This window comes from Mesoplodon densirostris, chromosome 13 (assembly GCF_025265405.1).
Source record: "Mesoplodon densirostris isolate mMesDen1 chromosome 13, mMesDen1 primary haplotype, whole genome shotgun sequence".
NCBI classification, from domain to species: Eukaryota; Metazoa; Chordata; class Mammalia; order Artiodactyla; family Ziphiidae; genus Mesoplodon; species Mesoplodon densirostris.
Genome location: NC_082673.1, coordinates 8067092 through 8086011, shown reverse-complemented (window position 1 = coordinate 8086011; position 18920 = coordinate 8067092). Strand labels below are relative to the sequence as shown.

The 18920-nt window shown below is 47.2% G+C and overlaps 1 protein-coding gene across 4 annotated transcripts in view; it reads right to left on the bottom strand.

The window, feature by feature from the left end:
- Positions 1–438: 438 nt before the first annotated feature.
- CHD7 (chromodomain helicase DNA binding protein 7) overlaps positions 439–18920 on the bottom strand; it is a 182577-nt gene continuing 164095 nt past the window's right edge. For 2 of the 4 annotated variants that reach the window (XM_060116501.1, XM_060116502.1), the window contains exons 24-37: positions 17099–17188; positions 16548–16651; positions 15083–15212; positions 14594–14666; positions 14377–14434; positions 13460–13688; positions 12277–13241; positions 11355–11515; positions 9187–9417; positions 8515–8958; positions 5217–5438; positions 4016–4156; positions 3693–3797; positions 439–2390 (exon numbers count right to left, since the gene is read on the bottom strand). In XM_060116501.1, coding sequence (XP_059972484.1) covers positions 1440–2390; positions 3693–3797; positions 4016–4156; positions 5217–5438; positions 8515–8958; positions 9187–9417; positions 11355–11515; positions 12277–13241; positions 13460–13688; positions 14377–14434; positions 14594–14666; positions 15083–15212; positions 16548–16651; positions 17099–17188 — 3904 coding nt within the window. In that variant the 3' untranslated portion in view covers positions 439–1439. The remainder of the gene's footprint in view (positions 2391–3692; positions 3798–4015; positions 4157–5216; positions 5439–8514; positions 8959–9186; positions 9418–11354; positions 11516–12276; positions 13242–13459; positions 13689–14376; positions 14435–14593; positions 14667–15082; positions 15213–16547; positions 16652–17098; positions 17189–18920) is intronic. The other 2 variants (XM_060116504.1, XM_060116505.1) reach the window with 2 other exon arrangements.

Sequence of the window (18920 nt, the reverse complement as noted above, 5' to 3'; positions counted from 1 at the left end):
CCGGGTCCTCAGGACACGAGAGTGCCTTTGCGTCCCTTGCTGACACCACGGCATTGTGTTTTTCTACCCATTAACCGAGGATAAATGACCCAGATATTGTGCCTATTAAAGCCTCGTTTTTCTTTTGACCCTTTGTTCCTCGGTGTTCCATGTTATCAGACGCTGCACACGTTTTTTAAGTAGTCTCAGCCTCGCATGCCCTTTTGAGGGAGTAATGGGAGGTTTCTGCGTGTGGTGCTGCTGAGATATCTGGAGTGGAATTATGTCAAGGTAATGTGAGGTTTTTCTTCCAGTCTAGTCGGAAGACAATCAGTTTAGCGTATTACCAACAGCTAATCTGGTATAGGAGGATATATCAAGAAACTGTACAAAGGCCAGAATGCTGTATTTGCATCTATTGCGAATACAAAAAATAGAGTGAAACCAGTTCCCCTACCCTACTACATTCTATAATTACATCTCTGCATATCATGGGTCACTTTTATTAAAAGCATCATTACTACAGTTGGCAGCAATTTACATTTTATCTTACATGATAGCAGTTTTCAAAGGGAAAAAAAATAAAAGGACATCACAACAAAGAAAAACAATACATTTACAAAGTCATGTCTGTAAACTTCAAGGCTAGTTTAGAGCTGAGGTAATGCTGTTTTAGCTTGTGGCTAAAGTAACAAAGTCCTTTAATTTAAAAAAGGTACCTGATTCTTCTCTCACTCTTTATTTATTCATCTATTTATTTTGTTTATACCAGTGCATTACAAGACCACGAGACAATGGAACTGCAGTTCTGTCTGGCAAGAACCCTCCCAGTAGGTTAATTTCCAAAGGGACCCTTCACATTCAACAGCTGCCTTCTTATTGCTGCGCCTCGGGACAGAGACGCTCACACTAAGGTGGAGATTGTCAGAGTGTGTGGATGTGTGGGATGCGCAAGTGCGGGAACCCCCGTGTAGTCAAAAAGGGAAACAAATGAGCAAGGGTGATATGTATGGTAAATTTCATCTTGACCTTCACAGCAAAAAAATTAAAATTAAAAAATTAAATATATAACTTCATACTTCCTTTGAGCAGCACTTCCTTCCATTCGTGCCACTTGGTTACAAATTGCTCTTTATTATAATACCAATGGTACCAAAAGAAAAGGAAAAGGAAAAAACGAAACAAAAAAGCAGAGCATTATGTAAGTTTCCTTAAAAAGACATGATCATCTCTCAAATTTCATCTCTCCTAGGGATAATAAATAATGCACTGCACAATACTTAATGACCAAGATACCTTTTGACACACCTGTATAACATGACTTGGACTTTTTTTTTCTTTTGCTACACTATGTTACAGAACAGCTTATAAAAACTAGGCATGAACATTAAGTGTGAGTGTAAACAGTAGGACTACCACTTGTCAGAAGTTTTAAACACTTTAACTGAAACTGGTACTGCTTATCCATCATTTTCATTGTTTTCTATTTCGTCCCCCCCGTCGAGTGAGTCTAGCTCTTCGCCCTGTGCTATTTCGTCTTCTAAGACTGAGGACTCCGCCGTCTTGTCCAGGCTCTCCTCGGCGTCGCTGCCCTCGAGGGTCTCCTCTTCCTGAAAGGCGCCCCCCTCGGCCTTGTCGGGAGCCTTGTCGTCGCCGGAGCCCACGGCGTTCTGCAGTCCCGCCAAGGCGGGGAAGCCCGGCAGCGTCAATCCCCCCAGTCCCGGAGGTAGAAACATGGACGGGTAGAAGAGGCCCGGGGCCATGGTGGACAGGAGGAAGGGGTTGAACGCGAGCGGGTTGGAGGGCAGGCCGGCCGGGCCAGTAGCAGCACCAACAGAGCCATTCGCAGAGTCCGGGCCCGGAACGGCGTCTGTGCTTTTCTCCGAGTCCTTGTTCTCGTCCTCGTTCTCGTTGCCCTTCTCCTCCGCTTTGCACGCGCCGTCTTCCGGCTCCGCGGGGCCGGCGGCGGCGGCGGTGTTGCCGGCGGCCGCGGCCGCGGCGGCGGCGGCGGCGGCGGACAGCGGGGTGTTGAGCAGCCCGCCCAGCCCGAACATGCCGGGCAGGCCGGCCACGCCCGGCAGCACCAGGGGCAGCACGGCGGCCGGGTTCTTGGCGTCGCCTCCGGCGGCGGCGGCGGCCGTGGCCGTGGCCGTGGCCAGTCCCGGAGGGAAGCCCATGAGGCCGGCCAGCTGCAGAGACTGGAGGTTCTGGAGGCTCTGCAGGCTCGTCAGGTCCATCCCAGCGAACAGGCTGTTCACCAGCAGGGGGTTGATGCCCGACGTGGAGGCCACGGCGGCGGCGGCAGCGCGGGCGATTTCACTTTTGGGCCTCCGTCCCCGCCGGCTCGCCCCTTCTCCCCGCACCACGGGTCCGGTGAGAAGACGGTCAAACATCGACTCAGGAACGAAACCCTGAAAGGAAGGGAGAGGCAAACAGGGGCTATCAAAGCTTCGGAAGAAAACCTCATTTCCACGCGGGACTTTGTGATGGACTAAACACTGACATTCGGAATGGAAATACACAATTATTTCCATTCTAGAAGCTCAAGGATCAGACCTCGGAAAGCAAAACTTCTCTTTTTTAGCACTGCATAGCTCACCGAATTATGCTGAATTGCAGAAAAAAATGTTAAAGGCTACTCTATCGGTGAGGTAAATGTCAAGATATCTGCATCCATAGCTAACTCGAGAAATATCACATCAGAAGGAAGTTGAAAACTATGGAAAATTTAAAGTTATATTTTAGCATCTACCCTGGAGAAACAAAAACTCATGTTCACACAAAAACCTGTACATGAATGTTTATAGCAGTTCTACTCATAATTGTCAAAGTCTGAAAACAGCCCAGATGTCCTTTCGTGGGTGATGGGTAACCACACCCAGGGGTACATCCACACCCAGGAGCCTGGTCAGCAGCGAAACCTGTGACACATGTAACCACTTGGATGAATCTCAATACGATGAGTGAAGGGAGCCGTCTCAAAAAGGGTACGCAATTTATGCTTCTGTTTAGGTGACATCCTCAAAAAGACAAAACCTCTAGGGATGGAGAACAGATCAGCGAGCGGTTGCCCTGGGCTAGGGGTGGGGACAGAGAATAATACAAAGGAATTTGGGTGAGTCACAGAACTGTCTGTATTCTGATTATGGTGGTTCAAGAAACCATCCATGTGTGAAGACTGATAGAACTGTATACCAAAAGAAAAATAAGCACTTTTACTGGATACTTTAAACAAACAAAAAGAAATCAAGACGTTTAAACAAATTAATTTAAAAAAGAAATAGTGAGATTAATGCTTAGGCAGAATTGCTGTATTTTTTCATTTATTTTAAAATCAGAAATCACAGTTAATCTTAAGGATCTCAACCACCATAAATTCCATTCCAAAGATGCTATTAGCCACGTTTACCTGGGGAGCCTGGGGCATTCCTCCCCGGAGCAAGTCTGCCTCGGAAGACTGTGAATGGATATTTCTATACAATCCCTTTAAGTCAGAGCTGTCAAATTAATCTACCTTGGTGGATTAATGACATATTGATACAAGGAATGATGATGTATTAATGATGTATGAAAATGATGCATTATGTCAACTCTTTTAAGCCAAGAATAAGTTATCATTGAATAATTAATGGCCCACAGAAAATAAAGAAAAATTCAGGAAAACAGTTTTGTACAGATACCTTTCTGGACAGAAAGGCAGAGTCTGTACTTACAGACTGCTTGACTATATCGGTCCAGTCTGGGGCAACTGCAAACTCGGGGTTTTCTTCCAGCCACCGGGGTAGATCCTTCATCGGAGGCGCCATAGCTCCACCCATCTAGGGAGAGGCATTCGGAAAATGATTTAGAAACAGACAAATTCTTCCCTCTCCCCCTCCCGTCTGTGTATCTACACATATACGTACACAGATCATATAAATATACAGGTATTCTGGAAGAAACATGATTCTTTTCCCCTATAAAAGATGTCAGAATAAAACACTTCTTTCTGGGAAAAGAAATCACATAGAGGTCAATTCCCTTTCCCAATGTTTACCTTCTTCCCATTTCGTTTATTGACAACAGGCACCCTTTCTTCTCCTGTCAAAGTGTTTATATCCAATTTATTAGGGTTTCGACATCTATGTCGTTTCTGTTTCGGTTTCTGAAATGAGGAAAACAGCACATCTGCATTCTTCTGCAAAAAAACAAAAACAAAAATCATATTTAGTAAAATTGTACTTAGTACTTGTTCTTTCTTATATAAATGACAAACAGAACCGTCAAGCCATTTTCAATTACTATGGAAGTTTCAAGAATCATTTTAATTATTAGAAACCATAGTTTCCTTTGAAAGGAAAGACTATTCTCTTTTTCCTTTACTTAAGGAACAAACTTAGAAGCGGAGAACATGCTTTTCCTTTTATCTCTCAATAACTTGCTTAAAATCTTTTCTTCAAATGTTTAACCAAGTCATGGTATTTGAAAAGGAAACTTTCTCTGGTACCTTTGCTAATCTCTACTCAGAGACTTGAGTGGATACAGAGGTGATCTACGACATCTACGACATGCGACTGTACATGAGGAGAAACAACCCAAGGGATAAAAGAGCCTTTGCAGGAGGGTGCATTCTGAGTGGCAGGAACTCAACAAGATAAAATGTAAACTCCTACACTTAAGTTTTCAAAAATTCAGTCACATAAGTTATAGGACGTAAAACATCTGCACAACCAGCTAGCAAACAGTTTAAGTGACAAATCATCTGGAGATCCTGTCTCATGTTTAATAAACGGCGTTGAGTGTTACTTGTTTAAGAGGCTAATAAAGTCTTGGGCTGTGTTAGCGGCTCAGGTCTCTGCAGTAACAGCTTCCTAATATTCTGTGCTGGGCAGACCCAGTCCAGAGACCAATTAGAGCACGTTGGGGAGTGTCTTCCCAATAAGGAGAACCCCCTGGAAACCACGCCACGTGAAGAGTAACAGAAAAAAAAAAAACACATCTATTTGGTGGGAGAAGGAAAAAGCAAGGAAATGTGTACTAGGCGTCTTCAAATAACTACAAGGCCGCCCGTCACGTAGGACAGACCTGAAGCTAGTTTCTCTAGTGTAGAACATACAATGACAAAAGCTAGGAAACGTCCGAGATGACGAGACAGTCAGGCGAAAGGCAGGGGGACCAGGGATTTCTCCATCGCGTGGGAGAAGGAAATGGACTGACTGAGCAAGAATCCTCCCAACTCCGCACTCTGTGATACTCACTGGTACGTAACTTGGCATATCAACAGTGTAAGCGGGATGCAGCTTCAGCCATTCAACTAAGTCCTTATTTTTAGGAGCTTCTTCCCCCACCAGCCTAGTCCCATCTTCGAGATTTATAACAGGGATCCGCGTGTCTGGGTCCAGCTGTCCAGGAGAAGGAATGTTTCTTGTAGGTGGGGTCTCTATATCTTCTTCAAAAGCTTTGGTCACCTCAGCATCCTCCTGCGGAAAGTTGACAACGGTCGGAATTCTCACATGAAGAGAGAGATCCTGACAACATCCTAGCCCGAGGAGACGCCAGCCTAGCATAATGGATCTCTGATCATAAAGGGAAAAAAGTTACTTGGAACAACGGCAGTTTGGGAACAGCTATTAAGTGAGAAGATGGAACAGGTATCATTCTTCACACTGCAGAATGAGTTAATGGGGTAGAAAATTCACAGTCCATCACTGTGGACTTTGATGTGATGTGGTCCATCACCGCTCCATGTTTGAGACCTTAAGCAAGCCACTAGGAGCATGACACAGGCAGTGGAGCCTGAGCCCGATATGCATGAAAGGTAGCCGCTCAATCTCTTTTGGGGATCCCTGGATAGCATCATTAAAGAAATTATAATTAAAGCAATGTTCCAAAAGCCAGTTTATACCTAGCTTTTTGGCACTCTGTGATCAGTACACTTGTGTCGGTAGTACCATCGTTCACATGAGCCGTGTGTGGCACCACTGGAAAAATCCACTCTAACGGACGCTGAGTTAGAGTTGAGACTCTACCATCACCCAGCCACTGGTCCTCAAACTCTGTTATTTCAACCTGCAGACCTCTTCAGTGAGGCCCATCTGTCCATCCCTACTGTTCCCGCTTTGGTTCAGGTCTCCGTCACTGACCGCCTGTATCACTGCATTTACTCCTAAACGGTCCACCTGATTCTAGTTCCACCCTTCTTTAATCCAACCTCCACTCTGCTCAAAAATCATGCTACATCACTCCCCTGTTTCAGCTGTTTTGATAAGTGAATCCGCATCACCTTCAGGATAAAATCCAGGTTCTTCAGCCTGGCAATCACAGCCCCCCTGGTTTGCAGCCTACCTTGTCGCCAAGGTTATCTCTGCTGAAGCTGCCTCCTCACCAAAGTCCCTGGCCAGTAACTTTCAGTTCACCAGACATGATAGGCTCTCTCTGGCCTCAGTGCCTTTGCACATGCTCTCCCCGCCCCCTCTTTTCAAATGACTTAACCCCCATACAACCTTGGCAATTTCACCGAGGTTTGACCAACGCCAGGGAAACTTCCCCGTCTGTTTCTCCCCATATCCTCCTCCTCCAGTCCCATTCTTCCTTTGGGTTTTCAGAGTACCCCAGGGGCTTCTCACGACAGTGATATGTTGTTATTTATCTGTCACCCGTCTTTTACACTGAGTTCTCTGGTGCAGGCACCCGTCGGGCCTTTATTCTTCGCATCCCCGTGCTTGGCTCAGGGCGGGGTTGGCTCTCACAACTTACTTACTTTTCACAGCTGCACAGTGGTCTCCAGTTTGAATGCTAACACAACACAACATTTTGGGATCTGTCTTGTTCCACACAAGTAACCTTGCCGACCTGTATACCTCTTCACTACTCAGTTTATTTACAGACCAATCAGCATTCTCCTTGTATTTTATGTGCATGCACATAACCCTCTATAATACCAAGTGAGGAATTCCCAAATTCCAACAGTTAAGAGTTAAAAAAAAAATTAAAATAATAAAAATAAAAATACATTCTCTTAGCATCTGTTAGGAGTTTTGAGCCAGGTTGCTAAATATGACCTCAGGAGAAAAAAAACAATAAATTCCTAGGGACAGCTTAAAATATGTGAGTGAATAAAGTCAGCCGTAAGTTTAATATAGGGTGTATAACTACAATAGGACTTGGTCGCACTGACTGTTAATCCCTGACGCTGGGTCCACAGACAAACGTGAGATTCAAATTGAAAGACAGTAAATGAAGCCGTGTGTGAGCTGCAGAAACTCCCGACTTGTTGATGTTTGTTCAGTGAACAAAACCTATCAAAGCATCAGGGTGGTTCCCAGCAGGAAGCTAATGGCTGGCGATGCCACTTTGGGGACCACACACCTAGAAATGGCGTTTTAACTTAGGGAAAAAACAATCACAGCTGATCCACTGTGAGGTGTATTTTTCAAGATTCTAGAAGTAGTCAGATGATCAACAAAAATGACCATTACTACCACTGGTACATTCGTAATGAGTTTTGAAAATTACCTTTTAACCACCCGGATGCTTCTGGTTTAATCAGACCCCACTTAGGGGGCAAGTTTCAGTGAAGGCTATTTTGTCACTTCGAAACTCTAACTTGACCACGCCTTCCCTACTCTTTTATTAAGTTTCCTCTAAATTCAAGAAATAAAAAATGGGGAAATAATAATAGGAATGAAATAAGGAAAAACATATTGAAACAAACGTCTCCCCTCGGTGTTTCCCAAACTGCGTCCCACCGCCCAGGGGATGGGCCAGCCGCCGGCATCCCATCTCCTTGGGCAGGAGCTCCAGCACCTCTGTGCTGATTCGGGTTTCAAATCCAAATGCTTACAGTACCTTGTACCCATTTTAGTGCTTTAAAAAGACTTCGTGTAATCGGGTTCTCTGGGGTAAAACCTCATCCTTAGCTGGGCGGCACTTTCTTAGGTGACTGGTTGAAGCGGATTAAGGAAGAGAGTTATTTTGATTACACTGCACTCATTTCCTTTGAATTGAAGAAGAAGATGACAAAATCCACTGACACACATAGTTCTTGCAAACCTAAACTAGCACAGACCTCAATTCAGTTGAGATTTTTAAAATATCTGCTTCTGGAGGCAAGAGAATTTGCAATCACCACCTTTGCATGCGAACACAAATCTTAAGTCTGAAACTGAACGAATCTAATAAACGCCAGGCCCCAAACAGACGGATACTTTTAAGAGCAGAAGCTTTTTCCACCTCGAGGGTTCAGAGACAAGGATTACAGGCTCAGAAGAACACGTTTTTGTTTTGGGCTAGTCTTCCGAGAGTGATCAATGTATTAGGATCTTGGGAAGAATAAATCCTCAAGCTACCCATGGTTCAGGCCGAGTGATCTGCGTCAACGCTCAACACAGTTTTCCGGCTCAGAACCACGACTCTGTCCATCGCGACTCCTTCTTTAGCGGAAGGGGCCGGCTTTCGCGCCGCGTCACCGAGGGGCGCGCGCCCCGGAGTGGGCAGCAGAGCCGGGACCCGGGCCGCCGGCGCGGGCACGCGGGGGGAGCCAGCCCCTGGACTTACTGCACTCAATGACGTCCGTTTGTGGCTCATGAACAGCAGGTCGAGGCCCTCCACGTTTTTCCTCCTTCCCCGCCTCCTCTTCATGGGAGGCTCTCCATCCACGAGGGAGCCGTTGAGCAGATGCCTGGCGGGCGTGCGGGACAGGCCTGCCTGGAGCAGCTCCATTTGAGTCTTAAAGGCATCAGACATGGGCGCCGAGACATTAGGCAAGATAAACTTTGAAGTAAGAGATGAAAAATTTGAGGTAGAGCTTGCTGCCTCTCTCGAGGCCTTTGATAAATCGACAACTTTCTCTTGTCCGTTTTCCGAGACCACCTGATTCTCCCGCAGCTGGGCAACCATCTCCATGAGGTTTCGCCGCTTGGCAGCTCTTTCGGCCTCGATTTCGATCTTTCTCCTCCTCCTCCTCCGCTGGCGAGGGACGGAGAGGTTGAGGGCGTCTTCCTGTTGAGAAATCCCAACACAAGAGTGAGCCAAAACTGCACCTGCTGCACGGGCTGGCTCGCGGAAACCAGGAACGAGAAGCTTAAGGAATTAAACATCCGAGGCTGCTGAACGGAGCGGAGGAAACAGCAGCCTCCTTATTTCTCAGTAGGACCAGTGAACACGAGCTTCCAAACCAAGTCAAGGGAGCTTATCTTTAAGCGGCACCAGCAAAGCGCTCTAACTGACCTTGGACAACTGAGGGGAAGTGGTGAGGTCCTCGCTGCTGCTGATGCTCGCCTGGCCCACCACCATGGAGAGCTCGGCCAGGCTCCTCTTCTGCAGGGGACTGTCGGCAGTGGGGGGTGTGTAGCCGGGGATGAGGCCCTGGAAATCAAACATCTGGCGCCTATTTACCGGCCATTTGCCTTTCAACACTGCTTCACAGATGTTGTCTAATCGGTTTATCATTACTCGATCCTGGAGGGAGAAGAAAAGTCACACGAAACTGTAACAAAGACCTGGTGAAAATTACGAGATACATACATCCACTGAGAAGCTGAAGAGCAGAAAAGGCTTAAAAGCAGACGGGCAGGCGAAAAGCAAAAGTAAACAAAAAGCAAACAAGCATGGAAATAAACCAAACCCACCAGAACCACCTTACACTGGTGTGAGGTCTGAAGGTGGCCGCAACACATAAGACTCAGCATTTTTAAATTATGAACAGTGAATCACATAAACGAGAGAACGTTGCATAACCACCACCTCTAAAATGTCCCCGTGTTTTACAAGTAACTGTTGTGTAGGCTACAGATTGTTGGTGCACGTCAGCAGGTGACAATGGAAGCCTGCAGTCAGCTTCTCGACGCTCTGGTGCTTCAGTCCCCAGGCTGGACCGCAGCCTGTCCCAGGAAGTGGGACATCATTAGCGTCACTATTAATAAAGTTCAGCATTACGAACGGGCAGCAACCTAGGAACACCTAATGAGCCTCAATTTGCATCTCCCACCTATCATCACTTCAAGTTTCACTGAAGCGTGTACTTTAAAAATTTCTAATTACAGCTCTTAGACCCAGTTTCCATAGATTAAAAGCCTGCTACTATGGACCTTTCGGCTTACCTGGGAAGCTGCCTTCTCAACTCAATAAGGGAGACTAGCAAAACAGGGGAAATAAGAGAGCATACAGAGGGAAAAAAAATGTCTCCGATAGTACACTCTTCAGTTAAAAATTTCACATTGTTTCTTTCACAATTGACACTATGGGAGAGTGGCCTGGGGATGAGTCCACGAAAGCCTTTTTTTGTGTTGTTTGTTTTAAACCAGACAGCCCTGTTATGGTGATTAGGATGATTATCTCCCCACCCTGAGAAACAGACCCAAATTACATAGGGATTTATTATAAAATTATGCCAGTTAGCCAAAAAAGTAATTTCTACTTTGCTTTTGGTTACAGATAACTGCATTTGGAATTATCTCATAATGTATTCGAGCAAATGGGTCAACGCCCACCCCCTTCCCAGTTCAGATTACAGGGTTCCAAATGTATGAAGTTGTCTTAAATCTGAAAGTTCTGCTTCAGGATTTAAAAAAAAACCAAAACACACAGTTTTAAAGTCCACACAGGTTCCCTCGGGCATTGTTGATGGGATTACAAAATGATACAATGGCTATGGAAAACAGTACAGAGGTTCCCCCCAAAGTTAAAAATAGAACCGTCACATGATCCAGCAATACCACTTATGGGTATGTTTCCAAAAGAAATGAAAGCAGGGTCTCAAAGAGACATTAGTACATTCACATTTACAGTAGCACCATAATAAGCTAAGAGGAGGAAGGTACCCAAATATCCCAATGATGGATGAATGGATAAAGAAAATGTGGTATATACACACGATAGAATATTATTCAGCCTTAAAGCAAAAGGAAATCCTATTACATGCTTTGACACAGATGGACCTTGAGGACATTACACTAAGTGAAATAAACCAGTCACAAAAGAACTAGTACTGTATGATTCCACTTATATGAGGTATCTAAGCTAAAGGAGCCAAGTTCACAGAAACAGAAAGTAGAATAGTAGTTGTCTAGGGGCAGTGGGGCAGGGGAGTCGACCTACGGGGAAGGAGTTTCAGTCCTGCAGGATAAAAAAAAGTCCTGGGGGGTGTCTTTTACAACAACCTGAAAATATTTAACTCTACCCAACTACACACTTAAAAACAGTCAAGACTGTAAATTTCATGGTATGTGTTTTTTACCACAATAAAAAATTCTTTTTAAAAAAGATTCACACATTTTATTTTGGCAGAGGGGTGAGTCTTTTGAAACAATAATCCATAGACTGTACTAGACAAATAATCTGATTTCCTCCACCCTATTCTTTTTTGGTCACCAAAACAACGACAAAACCCCACCAACCTTAGGCCAAAATGAGAAGGCAAACGTTCTTTCATGAAGGAGCTGAGCTACGGATGGATCTCCATCCTCCATGTAGAATCCGTCTCGGGTCTCATCCCTCGCAGTGCTCATGGAAGCATTGCTCTCTTCATCAAAATTCTTCCCTCTCGAGACAGTTCCTGCTGAGAAATGAGTTAATGTGCATCGCTCACAACCAGCATATCGCTGAAAAGGGAGTGTAGAAAAGATAAGATTTAATATCTGAATGCTGATGAGCTCCACTTTATCGAGTACCTACTACGGCTACAATGGTATTAGGCATGTTACAAATCTTGTCCCTTAAAGCTTGCGAGGGCTCTTTCACGTAGATGGTGTTATTCCTGTTGTACAGATGAGGAAGTAGAGAATTAGGGACGTTACGTCACTAGTCGTCAGACATCCGGTGAACAAGTCTCGCAGGAGGCTGAACGACAGCCAAGCCTCTGACCCGGCAGACCCTCTGTTCCTCCACCAGGAAAAGGACTAATGCGTTGGCCACAGTTTCGAGCCGCAGCTCCGGCAGAAAAGTACAACGCGGCGCTTCATTTTTCCTTCGTGGCAGGTGCGGCAACCTACCTGGGGCTTAGGAAGAGAACTGGTTCTTCCCAGATTCTACTCCCACCCTTTACTTCGGAATGAAAAATAAAGCATCATTTGTTTTAAAATTGTTAGTGTCTGTAAAACCCTCCTTCTGGGAAGTTAAGTCGTTCGAAATAGCATGCTGACACATCATATCAGAGCACAACGTACATCTAGGCATAACCTGACACTATTCCTTCACAGAAGGAAATGTACACTCATTACCTTTAAAACGACCGGAAAGAAAAAAAAAGAGCACCGGTCACATGACAGGAAGACACCTGCGGGGATGGGGTCAGGAGAAGCCTGGAGGGCCAGGAGTTACCTTCGGGCTGGGAAGACTCTTCCGACTTGTCGTCGTCCTCCAGCTTCTCCTCTTCGTCCTCCTCGGAACCCTTTTCCGAAATGGACTTGGGGCCCGTGTCCGCACCGACCTCCACCCCTCTCGGCTCGCTCTTCCCGGCGCCGGGCTCGGCCTCGGCCTCGCGGTCCTGCTTCCGGTCCTTCCCGCCGCCCTCGGCGGCCTCCTCCTCCTCCTCCTTCGTCTCGGCCTCCCCCGCCTCCCCGGCCTTGGCCTCCGCCCCTCCCGCCTTCTCCTCCTGGCCCGGGGCGGTGGCGGCGGCGGGGGCAGCGGCGGCGGTAGCGGGCGTCTGGCCAAAGCCCAGGGCCAGCGCGCTCAGGGCCGGGGCGCCGGCCGCCCCTCGGGTCTGGGCGAAGGTTTTGTGCGCGTCCAGGAAGGAGAGCTCGGGGTCGTTGAGGATGTGGTAGTCCGTGCGGCTGACCCCGTGCTTGGCGGCGCCCACCAGCAGGTCCCGGTCGTGCCTGCCGCACTCCCACCACTCGGGCAGGTCCAGGCTGGGCTGGCAGAGCCGGAGCCGCTCGGCCAGCTGCGGGTGGCGCAGCACCTGCTCGCGGATCTTCCGCAGCAGCTCGATGCGGTACAGGGTGCGCGAGGCGCGCTCCTCCGTGATGGGCTCGATCGCCGAGGGCAGGTCGGGCGGCTCTGCAGCAGGGGGAGCGCGTGTCACCCGAGGGCGCCCGCCCCGCCCCCGCCCCACTGTTCGGTGCCCGGCGAACCTACCGCCATCTGGCTTGGCGGGCACGCGACACACCCGCCGGCACATGGCCACGAAGCAGCTGAAGTACTTCTCCAGACTTTCATCGGACTTCTTGTCAAGCCTGGCAAAGGCTCGGAATTGGTTCCAGTCGAACTGTTGTTTCGCCGGGTCAAAAATCACCCCAAACGTGGACACCACGCGGTAGAAGTCCGCCTCTTCCCGTCGCGTCCACCTGTCAGAAAGGAGACGTTAGCCAGACTTGGGCTGCGTAAAAAGGCTTCACGTTTATTACTGCTTTTCCTCGTTGGCCCTGAACTTAATTCACAGGGTTTGTCTCCTTCTGGGGGGGCCGCTTTGACGGCGGTTATCGTGCCTGCGATGCCTGCCTTCCGCGGGTGGAGGAGAGCAGAGGGCAAGGTACCAGGCGCTGGTGCACCCGCGGGAACTCACTTCTGCCGTTTCTCCGATATTATAGCCTCCCTTTCAGCTTCCAGGGCCCGCACTTCCTCCCGGGGCCGCCGTCTCCGCCGGTCGGTCTTCATCAGAGCCTCCTGCCTCATCTGCTGCCTTTTGTAGCTGCGCTGATAGGCGGTAATGAGCCTGCGCAGACGGGTGGTCAGGGTCGAGGTATTGGGCCAGTACAGCTGGCCTAACTCGGCGCTGCCCTCGCTGTGCTTGCCTGGGGAATCGAAGACAAGATTTCTGAATGTGTAGCCATAACCTCGCCATACACAGGGTTTCCCAGCCAAAGCAAAACGAGATGACTCGCTAACATTCAAGTGGCAGTGTGGGAAAGGACATCGTAGTGCTCTCGTTTTTAACATATAAATAAGGAGCGATGTTAGTGTGGAACTTGTAAACCATTTCTTTCTCAGCTCCTTAGGGGGAAAAAAACCAAGGTCATACGTCAATCGTACATAAAGAAACATACTTTGTGCCGCAAACTACATGATAAGGGTGCCCTCCTGTAATGTGATCATCTTGAACGTAAAAGACAGTCACAAAATTGTGAGCTAATGATCTTACGTTAAGAAAAAAGGGTAGTAGTGACTCAATAAACTGGCAGATACTTAACAAATGCCGTTTTTAAGAGCTGTATTTCTAAAGATGCTTCAAAGGTTTCACGACCTGATTTTAAATATGTAAATTATCTTAATCCAAAAAATAGTTATTTTATCAAAGAAATTCAACAGAATGAAAAACCAAGAATAAACAGGCATTAGAATTCTTCACAAAAGAGGCGAGTCAGCATAGATGAAGCGGCACTTGAAGACGCCGCCGTGGTGAAGCAGCGGCAGTCCAGCCGCAAGGCAAGGCCTGCACCCCACGCTTCAGCCCTGCTCCCCCCGGCTTTCAGGGAGCCATACCTGGGCCGCGTATTTCCATGGGTTCTTCCTTGTCTTCTGGAGGAGAATTTGCAAATTCCTCAGAAGCAAAGCGAGAAAGAGAAATTATTTTAATTTGGGGTTTTACTTTGCTTTTATCTTTTGAAGAAAAGGCCATTATGTGTAAAGTTTAACAAGTCTTATATGAGCATACAATATTTTACTGGTGCCGTAAAAGTCAATGTACTCAAGTTCTTACATCTATTTCATCCTTGAACGGCGTTCTGGTTGGTTTATATTCTGGGTCTTCATCTTCTCTATCAAATTCTCCCCTATATAAAATTTTAAAAAATGTTTAAATCACACTGATGAGCAAGAGACTGAAGGGAGCCTGGGAAAGAGTAACAACCCGCCTGATGCAACTTTAAATTCTGAGTCTGACATCCAAAGCGACTCTGTCGGTATTCAAAGCGTGCAGCCATGAGGGGTAGGTGTGTGTGTGTGTGTGTGTGTGTGTGTGTTGGGGGGCGGGGGCTTGTCATCATTTGGAAAAGACAAGTTGCAGATTATCTAGATCATATATTGTGTTTAAATAGTCATTATGATATATAAACAGACTACACTGGTAAACATCACTTAAGTCCAAATCAGATGCAATGTAATGCACAGTGCCGTGTAAGAACTGAACCCTGCCAGTAGATGTGACACTGACATAAAGTTTATTAAAATTTTAAAATGTCCTTCTTACCCATCACCGCCATCTGCTAGCATGTCTGTTCCTCTCTGCTCGGCAGCGATGGCCTTGGCATCGGGCATACCAACTCGTTCCAGGAAGCACAGCGCGGGGTCAGCTCGCATGGAATTGTACTTCTCGTACCCTGTGCCGTCCCACCAGCCCACAGAGGACACACACGGAAACAACGAAGGCCCGTCACTCACAGGATCACGAGCACGGCCACCTCACCCGTGGCTCTCGATTGAGGTGATCATTTTATGTTGGATTTAAACGAACCAGGCTGTAGTAGCCTATTCTATGGAACACTTATCCCCGGGCAGATGTGGAGGGGGAGGAGGGGGCCAGGTTACATTTCAGGGATGCTATCAGAATGACTGCAAATACTAACGGAAAAACAGGTTCAGAATAACTGCAAGATGCCTGGGAAGATGTCTGACCCGATTGTCCCCAAGATCTAATTTTGCTTGGCATTAAAAGGCTTCGTAATGTTCTTCTGTGACCTCTGCAGTGGTCCACCCCACCTTCCCTGGGAACAGCTTCGGTCCTGCAGGAACATGCACCGCCGGCTGAAACATGCCTGTCTACGTCAGGCCAGCGAACCTGTCTTATTAGGTTTAGGATGATGCGTGTCAGTAAGATGACACTGTTCCCTCTATGGTTTTCAGGCTGCAATTTGCTTTCTGACTGCCCGAGTTGACTAGATGGAAGATGGCAGATCCCAACAGTGCACTGCGGGAGGATGATTTTTAGGCTGAGCTCACAAAACACGGCTGTGGTACGGAGGCAGAAGAGCACAATTCAATTAGGATGTGTACTACCACACCCCGCTCCTAACTGCTGTAGAGCCGCAAGCCAAACTGTAATCATGAAAGGTTTTATAAGCCATCATTCTCCCCTTTAGTCAGGCTGGGCTGCTGAGAATACCTCCACGACCTCCAGAGACTCGGGATTATAATCAGGAATCGTTCACTGTATATATCATGCCAGTTCTGCATCCCCAGCCTTTCAAAGTTAACAAGGCTGCATCCCACTCAGGGGAGCCACGAGTTCTCGGCACTGACATTTGTGAAATATTGCTTGGAACAAAGCCCAGGAGGCACTTGTACAGATTAATAGCAGAGGTTAAGCCCACCGTCCACTTTGACACGGGCTGGCAGAGCTCGCAAGGGGAGCCATGCTGGAAGCAAAGTTTAGGGAGAGCTATAGGACAACTTGGCCATTATTAAAACAAATATGGCTTGGGTTTTATTTACAGCCAAGAAAGAAATGTTTTCTTCTCAAATACTCAACAAACATTCAAAAACAGCATCTGATATTTACAGTTCATATTAGATTTTTAGTACAGGAAATGGTAGACGCCAAGAGTCCTTTGGAACTATCCTCATTAATATTATGACTTTGGAAAGAGAATGCAAAGAGCTCTAAGTAAAGACAAAGCCACACGGTCAAGATGTGGTCCAACAGAGACGCCCCTTACCGTGCTTGAACACTCCAATCAGGAGGGACTTATCAGCTTCCTTATCCCACCAATCTGTGGGGACTTCCGCGTGGAAAGGCTCAGGTATCCACACATCAGCTTCACTACAAAGACAACCGTTGACATGATATTTAAAACAAATCCCAGTATTAAAAAAGAATGTCAAGGGACGAACACAACCCGCGTCCCCTTCCCACAAGCACCTGAGCGTCGTGGGGTGGGGCTGGGGAGGGCGTGAGCAAAGGTTAAAAGGGCAGAAGTCGGCCACGTCCTACCAGGACCAGAGGTGAACTTTACCACGCAGGGCCCCGTTTTAAAGGTCAGCTCAGAACACCGGTCATTTAGTTTTCGTACATCCACACATACATACGAACAGGCTTTTCCCGATTCTCATCACGTCCCCAGGCTGGTAGGGCAAACAACTGCTCTCGAGATGCAAAAAGGGAGAGGCGCCACCGATGGATGATGGAGGTTCGAGGCGCGCTCCGTGCTGTGTTCTGACCGCCCGGATCATCGCCGAGGGGAACGGGTGAACGTGGGCTCATACCAACCTTGAGTCGGCGCCCTCTAGGATCTTCTCCGCCTGGTCTCCTATCACTTCTTGTCTCAGGTAGTACAGCATGCGGACACGCAGCAGGACCCTGGAGAGGAAGACAGAGGTGGGGGGAGAAGTTCTTAACTTCAGGACTGTTTGCCAACAGTGGCTTCTGGCAGCTGCTGCTGTTCATCCATCATCCTGCCAAGGCTGATTAGCCATGCTGTATGGTAGGCTTGAAGCGTGACAGATGGTGGCACATAATCACCTCTGTGTGGTGCTTTCTGCTAGCTTCCAGCAGGCCTGCCTGGCAACCGCTCCCCCTGCACAGAGAGGGCCGGAGCTCAGCCCGGCCCGGGCACACTTCATGGAGTCTACCTAGTGCAGCTTGTGAAGTTTAGACACGTAACCCACCACTGCCTCTGAAGTATCGAAGCGAGTTTGTAAACAACAGAGCAGATGGCTTTCAGTAACTGTTCTGCTTCATTATCTCATAAAACTTCCTCAGCTGCTGCCTTAATACCATTTTTGGAAGCACATCAGAAGTTGTAGGAATCAACGAGATATAAAATCTGGTTTTACTACCTTACAATAAACCCTCAATATGGAATGTCAGGTTTTTCAGATTATACAACTTTGCTTCCGAGAAGGGAAGATGGTGGTGGCAGTGGGTCCTTACGTTTCCCCCTTAAGGAACAGTCACCGTTTTTTATTCCTTCTAGCTTATATTACCTGGAAGCCTAAGTTAGAGCTTAACAAGTAATAATAAAACATCACAAAGGAGATGAAAATGTGTCCAAGTCACTGAAGTTCCTAGTCATTTTCAAGGAATCAGTTTTTAAAAACTCATGGAATTCTAGGAGCCAGATTTTTGATCTCACTTGATTTCCCTCAATGGCGTAGACCTAATTCTTTCAATAATGCCCACCTGGTAAATCCCCAAGGCCTGTCTACTCCAAGTCTAGCATCTCCTGCTGGACAGCCCCCAGTGGGCATTCGGGACTCATATCTGAAGACTACGTCCTTGGCCATGAGTAGGTAACACCAAGTGCTACTCCCCTCGCTGGATAATCCCATCATACACTTGCAGGACACTGTACAACCCACGTATCACATTGACTAAGACTAGCTCATCTGATCTTTACAATAACTCTATGACAAAGTGGAGCAAGTTACAATTTCCATTTTCACAAACGTGAAAACTGAGGCCAACAGAGGACAAGTGACATATCCAAGGTCACAGGGTCACCTTGAGCATGGACCACTCAGAATTAGGCCTTCTGACTCCATCACTTCATAATGTCTCTAGGGACGTGGCACTTGTACTTGAAAATATCAAAATGACAACTAGGGGCGGCTTCACCACGACAGACCACTCCTGATCGTACACAGATACCCCGTGACCCGCCTTCCTCTCCACCAACAGGCTGCTCCTGGCCGACCTGGGTTCTTAGCGGGCAAAGTGTGAGGCTGTAAACACCTGAATGCACTCCAAAGTAAGTGACCTTTCTGGATAATTCGTTTTTATTTTTTAAGATTTCTTTCTTTTGATAAGATTAAAAATTGGTTGTGCCACACTGAACCAGCAGGAAGAAAAGTGACAGTGCAGGCCCCCATGGCTGGCACAAGAAGACCCTGAAGAACAGATCTCCTTCCAGAGGATGCTTGGCAAGGGGATGCCCTCCACCTTTAGCTGAATCCTCTTTTATTCACCAAAACTCGGTGCAGCAGCAGTGATCCTAACGGTTTCTCTCCCTTCGGTAGAAGACAAAGTTTTCTGCCTCATGAGGAATTTTAGTTTTGTGGAGACTTTTACTAACTAACTGTGAATATCACCT